At 39.6% G+C, this 10,511-nt stretch overlaps 1 protein-coding gene across 1 annotated transcript; it reads left to right on the top strand.

The window, feature by feature from the left end:
* The first annotated feature begins 200 nt into the window (after window positions 1-200).
* On the top strand, window positions 201-10,007 carry MLANA (melan-A). Its single transcript, XM_073345293.1, has 5 exons — window positions 201-233; window positions 1,532-1,630; window positions 2,954-3,050; window positions 8,600-8,701; window positions 9,834-10,007. The coding sequence occupies exons 2-5, from the start codon at window positions 1,557-1,559 to the stop codon at window positions 9,900-9,902; spliced, it is 342 nt and encodes a 113-aa protein (XP_073201394.1). The 5' UTR covers window positions 201-233; window positions 1,532-1,556; the 3' UTR covers window positions 9,903-10,007.
* The last annotated feature ends 504 nt before the right edge of the window (window positions 10,008-10,511 follow it).

Below are 10,511 nucleotides of genomic sequence, written 5' to 3' on the forward strand. Positions count from 1 at the left end.
CGAAAAAGATGGGCGGGGGGGCGGGGAGAGAGAAGAAGAAAGGGAAAAAGCTGTCTCTCTGCTTGGCCTCTTTCATGCTAATTAAAGAAATCAAAGGCTGCACCATTTGGAATTTAAACTCGTGATAGTCATGAGTGTAGAGACCAAAAAAAAAGAAAAAAAGATTAAGTGCTAGAGAAAAAAGCTGCCTATGCGTCCACCGAGCAGGCAGAGAGTGTGGATCTGCAAAGAAGGTGAGGCTTGCATGCTTTGTATTCTGCTAGAATTTCCCCGTTTATTTAAAACTAAGTTTCAGAAGAGTTTACTGGCTCATTCTGAACTCTCTGAAAAAGTCATTTAATTCGGTCTGATCTATTTCTAAAAGGGTCATTTTGTCTTAATTGAATTTGGTGATAGATTATTTGGGAATATACAGTAGAATTTGCTCTTCTGCTATTTAACTGAGACCAATGTATTTACTTATGTCTTTTTCTATGGTTGTGTCAGATAAATTAGATTTGAACTGTTCTGTCTGATCAGATTTGGATGGTTAATTTCCCTCAGGAACCTAAACTAATGGCAATTAAGCATGCACAGATAGCAAATATAAATTGGTGCAGCTCTCTCCAAATCAATGGAGCTGTGCCAATTTATGCTAGCTAAGGGGTTTATCTAGACATAGACCACTGCAGTGTCTGCAGCACTCCAGGGAAGACACTACCTATGCTGACAGGAGGGGTTCTCCTGCCAGGAAAGGTAATCCATCTCCTCTACAGGCAGGCTGGGTCAACAGGAAAATTATTCCATCCGCCTAGTGCTGTCTAAACCGGGGGTTTGGTAGGTTTAACTGTGTCACTTGTGGTCTGGATTTTTCACCTCCTAGAGTGACCTAATTATACCGACCTTATTTCCTAGTGTAGACCGGCCTAAGTATCTGGCTTTGGTTGTTTAAAGGGAATAGAAACAAACACTGTAAGTAAAATATTCACCTTCTCTTTCATCTACTTCTCCCCTACCTCACCCTAGATAAAGTGCATTATTAACAAATTATTCCTGTTCTCTAAATGGCTTTCTTAAGAACCGATCATTTGGTCATGAATTTACAACAAACAAAAAATGTATGAGTGGTCTAAAGAACAGAAGTCTCCTCCTACATTGTCTTCAGGGCTGGTTTCAAAATACAGCGGCTTTACCTTGGGTTGAAAGGGAAACCCATTCTCATTCTTGAGAAATTTTATGTCAGAAACCTGTAAACATCTAAAGAGAACAAGCCAAATCCTTCTTTCAGGCACTGTGCAAACCCAGAGTAGCTCCACTAAAGTTGGTGGGGTTATACTGATGCAAACCCAAAGTCATGGCAGTGTAATTGACAGCTGAATTTGATCCAATGTGTTTTGTTCTTATTAAGTTACCACAGCCTTGTGTGTAAATGGATCTACCTTTTATTAAAAATATTTAAAAGAAACCCAAACTCTCTTTCTTCTGATAATGGAAATGGTGATAATGTATTATGTCTTAGGAGTATTGTAATGGATTACTCTTGTCCTTGTAGGTGTGACCGAAACCAGTCTTACAAAATGCCCAAAGGAGACCACCAAACAGATGGCATCTTCAGCAGAGGGAAGCGATATACTTACCTTGCAGCACAAGAGTAAGTATAAAACAAAACCCATGACAGCTTCAAAGCTAGTGAAAAGAATTGCATTCAAATTCAGATGTGGCATTCTCTGAAAGCCCATTTATAAATTACTCAACTGAGAGGTTTTCCTCTATCCTGGGAACAGAATTTTACAAAGTAGGATTTTTCTTCCAGGTTGCAACAAAGAAAACAGAACCCAAGATAAATTAATCAGAATTTCTGTGTTCAGGGAAAGTAACAAGGCCTTATAAAGATGAATAAAATCTCACAATTCTTTTGTCTCCTGGCTTCTTTAAATGGTACTAGAATCCTAACCGTCTTGAATCCCTTTCATAGAATGGGAAAAGACAGATGTATGTCTACATATACTGTTAAGCCCATGGTCCCCAAACACAATGTAACTCAAAATTCCCACCCTCTAACCACACAGTTCTTGTGCTTAGTGTGTCATGGAACATGACACAAGTTAGGAAATTGTCTGTGCACAGTTTACAGTCTTCTTACCTCTTTTCCGAAGTTGGGTAATGATTTATAAACCCAGTAATCCTTGTGTCTCTGGCATTTGCTATAACATGGTAGATGTTGGACAGAGGTCCCAGTGTTCTTTGCCTGAAGAGATTCAACTAATAAAAATGGGGTGTGTCTCCACAAGTGAGGCATTTCATTGCTTACATAGCTTTCCCATTATGGGAATGCTTTTTTCAGGGATTGGGGTGCGTTCTATAAGTGGTGGTTCTTTGGAGACCAATATTTGAGGCAATGATTGCATTTTCCCAGTTGTTGAAACAGTCAAGCTTTTGGCAAGGACTTTAGCTAGGTCAGTTACAATGGGGAGGTTGGCAGGAATTAGAGACTTAGACAAGAATCTGTAGCTGCCAACTGGAGTGAGTTGAAGCTAAGAACAAATGTTTTGTCAAATTTTGCAGAAAGGTTTTGGCCAATTCTTTTTCTATGGTTCTCTAGTCCTCAAAAAAGTTGTTTAACATGAAATTCTTAAGGTCCAAAAGTCCCACAAATGAGTGGAAGTCTCATTCAGCGGGCAGGCTGTACAGTGTCCAGCAGGTGAGGCTGCTGTTCAATAGCTATTTTTATCTTTGATGTTCGCCATGTGATGCTTCATACTCTGTATATCATCGAACCACTGCAGGATTACTCACTGCCCGGTGGTTCAAGAGCTCAACATATTAATAGTTTTATTTTTTAAAAGGCACAGTATAGTTCATTTGTGTTCTCATAGAAGCCTCTTGAAATTGCTGATAAATTTGAATGCTGTAAACACTTGTGCTAAATACACTCACTTATGGAAAAATTCATCTAGTTTTTCTTTTGCAACAGGGCTGCAGGTATTGGAATCCTTGTTGTGGTTCTTGCAGTTTTACTGATCATTGGCTGCTGGTATCACAAAAGGCGATGTGGCTATAAAAACCTCCGGGTAAGTGTGGCAACTCATATTCTGGTATAACATCATTATTATTACAGTAGTGCCTAGGGGACACAACCAAGATCAGGGCACTATTGACCGAGGCACTGTACAATCACATAATATGAGAGCTTTTAAAATAAGACAAAGGACGGGGGAGAGGAAACTAAGACACAGGGAAGTGAAGTGACTTGTCCAAAAAAAAAAAAATTAAAAAAAATATCCACACAGCAGATCAGTGGCAGAGCCAGATGTAAAACCCTGTCCTGCAGACTTTCAGTCCAGTACGTTTTCAATTATATCATCCTGCCACTAATATATATTGAACACCCCCAGTCTGCTAAGCACTTTAATAGTTTTCATCTAAGTCTTTGATTTGGCTTAGAGGGAGAGACTAAGGGCTTGTCTACATTACCCACTGGATCGATCCAGTGATCGATCCAGCGGGGGGGCCAGGGGTCGATTTATTGCATCTAGTCTAGATGCAATAATCGACCACCGAGCGCTCTCCTGTTGACTAGGATACTCCACCAGGGTGAGAGGCACAGGCAGAGTCAACGGGAGAGTGTCAGCCATCAACTAACCACAGTGAAGACACCATGGTAAGTAGACCTAACTACGTCAACTTCAGCTACGTTATTCACATAGCTGAAGTTGCGTAATTTAGATTGATCCCCACCCCCATGTGTAGACCAGGCCTAAATAACAAATGGAGTGGGGGTAGGGAAGAGAAGGACAAGGGTTACAGTTACAAGCTTATGTGTTTAATATAGTGGTTAAACAGACACCACAGTGCACATGTACATGTAAAAGGTAACCTGCAAAGGGGGTGTCATAAAAATAAAGGGAAGGGTAACCACCTTTCTGTATACAGTGCTATAAAATCCCTCCTGGCCAGAGGCAAAACCTTTTCACCTGTAAAGGGTTAAGAAGCTAAGAACCTCGCTGGCACCTGACCAAAATGACAAATGAGGAGACAAGATACTTTCAAAGCTGGAGGTGGGGAAACAAAGGGTCTGTCTGTGTGATGCTTTTGCTGGGAACAGATCAGGAATGCAGACTCAGAACTTCTGTAAAGTTAGTAAGTAATCTAGCTAGAAATGCGTTAGATTTCCTTTTGTTTAATGGCTGGTAAAATACGCTGTGCTGGGTGGAATGTATATTCCTGTTTTTGTGTCTTTTTGTAACTTAAGGTTCTGCCTAGAGGGATTCTCTATGTTTTGAATCTGATTACCCTGTAAGGTATTTACCATCCTGATTTTACAGAGGTGATTCTTTTACCTTTTCTTTAATTAAAATTCTTTTTTAAGAACCTGATTGATTTTTCATTGTTCTTAAGATCCAAGGGTTTGGGTCTGTGGTCACCTGTACAAATTGGTGAGGATTTTTATCAAGCCTTCCCCAGGAAAGGGGGTGTAGGGCTTGGGGGGATATTTTGGGGGAAGACGTCTCCAAGTGGGCTCTTTCCCTGTTCTTTGTTTAACACGCTTGGTGGTGGCAGCATAGGGTTCAAGGACAAGGCAAAGTTTGTATCTTGGGGAAGTTTTTACCCTAAACTGGTAAGAAAAATCTTAGGGGGTCTTTCATGCAGGTCCCCACATCTGTACCCTAGAGTTCAGAGTGGGGAAGGAACCTTGACAGGGGGAAAATGAATTTGTACTCTTGTGGGTTTCATGATTATGTATAAAGAAGATCTAAAAAGGTACTTGCCAAGAATTGCAAAGATACTATATTTGGAGTTCTGTCTTCTCTTAGCTGAGCCAGACAGTAATTTTGAATTTTTAACAATGAGAGCTTTTCTCCAAAATATTTTACTTAAATAGGTTGTGTACAATCTGAATAAAAATCTCCTCTCATCCCAATTAATTAGAAGTTGTACTTCATTACTTGTGGTAATAATCCTATTATCTCTCCCCTGGAATGGGGCATAGTGTCTTCCAAAATACACATGACCTGAATTTCTACAGGGTTAAAAACCCACCTTCGGAAACCAAAACCAAAAACAAACACTTTTCAGGCTCTCTTTATACATCACAGAAAATGCACAAAGTAATTTTTCCCTTTGAATCTCCCCTTTAAAAATGTTATTATGAAAATATAATTACGATGTTTGTGCTGTTTGTTGGGGGAGAAACTGGACAGAAGAAATGACAATGCAGGACTGAAATAGGAAAGGAAGAAGAGAGGGGAGAGACTTCCCTCTTACAGGAGAGTCTATTATAGAGATTCTCTAGGTTTTAGTCAGGAGGAGAGGATGGAAGAGGATAAAGTATGGGCCAGATCAGATAAGAAACATTCACATAAAGAATCTGAAACATCAGAAAAAGGCAGACAAATAAACAGTGACAAGTTTTCAAAGTGCTTGTACACAAATGCTAGAAATCTAAATAATAAGATGGGTGAACCAGAGTGCCTCATGTTAAAGGAGGATATTGATATAGTAGGCATTACAGAAACCTGGTGGAGTGAGGACAATCAATGGGACACAATCATTCTGGGGTACAAAATATATCGGAAGGACAGAACAGGCTGTGCCGGGGGGTAAGGGGGGGGTAAGGGCACTATATGTGAAAAAATGTAGAATCAAATGAAATAAAAATCTTAAATGAATCCACATGTTCCACGGAATCTCTATGGATAGTAATTCTATGCTCTAATAAGAATATAACAATAGGGATCTATTATTGACCACCTGACCAGGACAGTGATAGTGATGATGAAATGCTAAGGGAGATTAGAGAGGCTATCAAAAGAAAGAACTCAATAATAGTGGGGGATTTCAATTATCCCCATATTGACTGCGTACAAGTCAGGTCAAGATGAAATTCAGAGACAAATTTTCTCGATTCTTTAAATGACTGCTTCTTGGAACAGCTGGTACAGGAACCCACAAGGGGAGAGGCAACTCTCAATCTAGTCCTGAGTTGAGTGCAGTATGTGGTCCAAGAGGTAACTAACAGGATCGCTTGGAAATAGTGACCATAATATAATAACATTTAACATTCCTGTGGTGGGAAGAAAACCTCAGCAGCCCAATATTTAATTTCAGAGAGAAGGTTAGGTAAACAGAAATTAAAAGGTACAGTGACTAGAGTGAAATCCCTGCAAGCTGCATGGACACTTTTCAAAGACACCATAATAGAGGCTCAACTTAAATGTATATCCCAAATTAAAAAAAAAACAGTAAAAGAACTAAAAAAGAGCCACCGTGGCTTAACAACCATGTAAAAGAAGCAGTGAGAGATAAAAAGGCATCTTTTAAAAAGTGAAAGTCAAATCCTAGTGAGGTAAATAGAAAGGAGCATAAACACTGCCAAATTAAATGTAAAAATGTAATAAGAAAAGCGAAAAAGGAGTTTGAAGAACAGCTAGACAAATCTCAAAGGTAATAAAATGTTTTTTTAAGTACATCAGAAGCAGGAAGCCTGCTAAACAATCAGTGGGGCCCCTGGACGATCGAGATACAAAAGGAGCACTTAAAGACGATAAAGTAATCGCAGAGAAACTAAATGAATTCTTTGCTTCAGTCTTCACGGCTGAGGATGTTAGGGAGATTCCCAAACCTGAGCTGTCTTTTGTAGGTGACAAATCTGAGGAATTGTCACAGACTGAAGTGACACGAGAGGAGGTTTTGGAATTAATTGAGAAACTTAGCAGCTACAAGTCACTGGGACCAGATGGCATTCACCCAAGACTTCTGAAAGAACTCAAATGTGAAATTGTGAAACTATTAACTATGGTTTGTAACCTGTCCTTTAAATCAGCTACTGTACCCAATGACTGGAAGATAGCTAATGTAACGCCAATATTTAAGAAGGGCTCTAGAGGTGATCCTGGCAATTACAGACTGGTAAGTCTAACGTCAGTACCGGGCAAATTAGCTGAAACAATAGTAAAAAATAAAATTGTCAGACACATAGAAGAACATAAAATTGTTCCGCAAAAGTCAATATGGTTTCTGTAAAGGGAGATAGTGTCTTACTATTAGAGTTCTTTGAGGGGGGGTCAACAAACATGTGGACAAGGGGGATCCAGTGGACATAGTGCACTTAGATTTCCAGAAAGCCTTGACAAGGTCCCTCACCAAAGGCTCTTATGTAAATTAAGTTGTCATGGGATAAGAGGGAAGATCCTTTCATGGATTGGGAACTGGTTAAAAGACAGGGAACAAAGGGTAGGAATAAATGGTACATTTTTAGAATGGAGAGGGATAACTAGTGGTGTTCCCCCGGGGTTGGTCCTAGGACCAATCCTATTCTACTTGTTCATAAACGATCTGTAGAAAGGGGTAAACAGTGAGGTGACAAAGTTTGCAGATGATACTAAACTGCTCAAGATAGTTAAGACCAAAGCAGACTGAAGAACTTCAAAAAAGATCTCACAAAACTAAGTGATTGGGCAACAAAATGGCAAATGAAATTTCATGTGGATAAATGTAAAGTAATGCACATTGGAAAAAATAACCCCAATTATACATACAATATGATGGGAGCTAATTTAGCTACAACTAATCAGGAGAAAGATCTTGGAGTCATCGTGGATAGTTCTCTGAAGAGGTGCACGCAGTGTGCAACAGCAGTCAAAAAAGCAAACGGGATATTAGGATTCATTAAAAAAGGGATAGAGAATAAGATGCAGAATATCTTATTGCCCTTATATAAATCCATGGTACGCCCACATCTTGAATACTGCGTACTGATGTGGTCCCCTCATCTCAAAAAAGATCTACTGGCATTAGAAAAGGTTCAGAAAAGGGTAACTAAAATTATTAGGGGTTTGGAACGGGTCCCATATGAGGAGAGATTAAAGAGGCTAGGACTTTTCAGCTTGGAAAAGAGGAGACTAAGGGGGGATATGATAGAGGTATATAAAATCATGAGTGAATAAGGACAAGTTATTTACTTGTTCCCATAATATAAGAACTAGGGGCCACCAAACGAAATTAATGGGCAGGAGGCTTAAAACAAATAAAAGGAAGTTCTTCACTCAGCGCACAGTCAACCTGTGGAACTCCTTGCCTGAAAAGGTTGTGAAGGCTAGGACTCTAAAAGGGTTTAATAGAGAACTGGATAAATTCATGGAGGTTAAGTCTATTAATGGCTATTAGCCAGGATGGGTAAGGAATGGTGTCCCTAGCCTCTGTTTGTCAGAGGTGGAGACGGATGGCAGAAGAGAGATCACTTGATCATTACCTGTTAGGTTCACTCCCTCTGGGGCACCTGGCATTGGCCACTGTCGGTAGTATGGCCATTCTTATGTAGGAACGAATGATTTTTAAAAGTAGGGGACATCAGAGAGAGGCATAGCAGCTGGGGGAGAACAGGATCCAATAGCAACAAGTTAGTACATCTTTGTCCTCATTTTTGATCATCCCATGATTGGACGTCTCTAAAGAGAGATCATGGATTGCATTAGCAGTGACAGAGTAACAAAGCTTGCACAATGCCTGCTGGCATTATGTCCCCATTCTTATTGACTTTCACACTTTAAGTGATACATTTATAGTCATACTCAAGGTTTCTTTTTCTGTCACTCTCTCACCTTTCCTTACTGTCTATCAGAGTAAAAGCTTGCATGCTGGCACTATCAGAAGAGTGGCAGGTGAAGATGCCCCACTGGATTGCAAAGCACTTTTACAGGAGTACAGCAACTTTAACTCTGTGGTAAGGTGAAGTCCCAGGTTTCATTTACTTACAACGTTTAGTGAATGCTGCAGTTAGTTGCTGAGATGACTGCTGGTGAAGTAGTAATGACGCACTTTTACCTCTGGTCGATGGCTTCTTTTCTGGATTTGCATTATCTAAGCTGGGTCTGCATCTTCCACATGTTGACCCAATCTGTTAAGAAAAGTACTCTCATGTAATTCTTGTAGTGAAAGTGATTTGTGAAATCTAATATTAATAGCTTGTCTTAAAAAGAATTCTCTTCTTCCTCCTCGACTTTATGCTACTTTGATTTAGTTGCAACATGATCATTCCTATTTGATCTACTAGCTGTAATAAAATAGTTATATGCTGCAATATCCTGCAATAGCAGGGTCTTCATGTCAACAGCTCTACCAATTTTACGGTGTGTGGGATTCCATAATCGGATATTGATTGTTTATGTGCTTCTGACACGCAGTACCAAAATCCACATACTAGCTATTTACCATAGCACTAATTGGGGTCCTCAGCATCAATAAGAACAGAAAGATGCATTATTGTAACCAATGAATGCCCATCCCCCCAAAATAGTTCAACTTCCAGAAAGTGAATATGAAGAGTTAAATATATTGAGTTATGATGGTGTGTAATTAATTTGAAGAAAGGAGAAAGGGTAATGAAATAATTTATGGTCAATATGCAATAAATATGCTGCTAAATATTGTTAATTTTGTAATAAGATATGTACTTACATCTGCCAAGACACTGTAATGTTTTATTATAAACTACCTGAAATATCAACAACATCTCCCTCCCCCACCCCCTCGAAAAAGCCTATCCTTAAAGTACTGAACATTTGTTCTTTGATAGCAGCTGCATGGACAAATGTCTCATCACAAAATGAACTCAATCTTATGCACAACCAAAAAGCAATGCTTAATTTTTTTTTAAAATAAATTCACAATCAGTTGTTTCAGCTGTTCTGAACTACAGTATTATTTAAGGACAAACAAGTAAACCGATGTAAAATTCTTTAAGAGGAATACAAAGCCGGCTAGAAGATGATACTATTTCAGCTTTAGTGTGGTTTGCTTGTCCTTCAATGCATTCACTCTACTTAGCATCTTCACCACATTTTTCATTCCCACAGGTACCTGATGCTCCACCAGCATATGACAAAATCTCCGCCGACCCATTGCCACCACCTTATTCACCATGATGTTGAGTCAGTCTTAAACTCTAAGTACACAAATTGATTCTTTTTGTGCTTTTGCTTAAACTCATGTGCAAACCAAGCATTCTTTATGGGTAAACTGTAATAATAAAGTACACATTTCCATGACTAGTTGCTGACAGTTATTGCCTAGTTCAATTTGCCTTTCATCCACATATGAAACAGATGAAAGGCTTTTGTATTTCTGCCCATTCCTAGATTATTTTTTCCCCAGCACTTGTAGCTGTGGGTGTATGGTGCAGTAACTCATTGTGATGAAACAGGCTGGTTTGGTAAGGGGCAATTAATGGGGTGATAGAGAGATTGGCATTCCAAGGGGAAGACTTCAGGCTGTCACGATACAAACTTGCTTGCCACTCCCTCTCACTAATGAGATGTGCATGTGAACTTCTTCCCAATTAGTCAGGTTTCCATATACTCAGTCTCCCTATCCACCACCTTTCACACTTTGTGGGCCTAATTTACCCCCTCCATCAGTCACACTTGGGTACACTTGCCTCACAAAGGACATCAATCAAGCTTGCGTGTATCCAATCCCTCCTGCTAAGGTTTGTAAGCACCTGGGGCTACCCCTTTTGCCCTCCCCCTACTGCC

The sequence above is a fragment of the Lepidochelys kempii genome, chromosome 5 (genome assembly GCF_965140265.1).
Source record: "Lepidochelys kempii isolate rLepKem1 chromosome 5, rLepKem1.hap2, whole genome shotgun sequence".
Lineage (NCBI taxonomy): Eukaryota > Metazoa > Chordata > Testudines > Cheloniidae > Lepidochelys > Lepidochelys kempii.

Coding starts and splice junctions, on each gene's coding strand:
- MLANA (XM_073345293.1), top strand. CDS start 1,557: ATGCCCAAAGGAGACCACCAAACAGATGGCATCTTCAGCAGAGGGAAG. Junction 3,051..8,599: donor GTGGCTATAAAAACCTCCGG/GTAAGTGTGGCA, acceptor ACTGTCTATCAG/AGTAAAAGCTTGCATGCTGG. Junction 8,702..9,833: donor ACAGCAACTTTAACTCTGTG/GTAAGGTGAAGT, acceptor TCATTCCCACAG/GTACCTGATGCTCCACCAGC.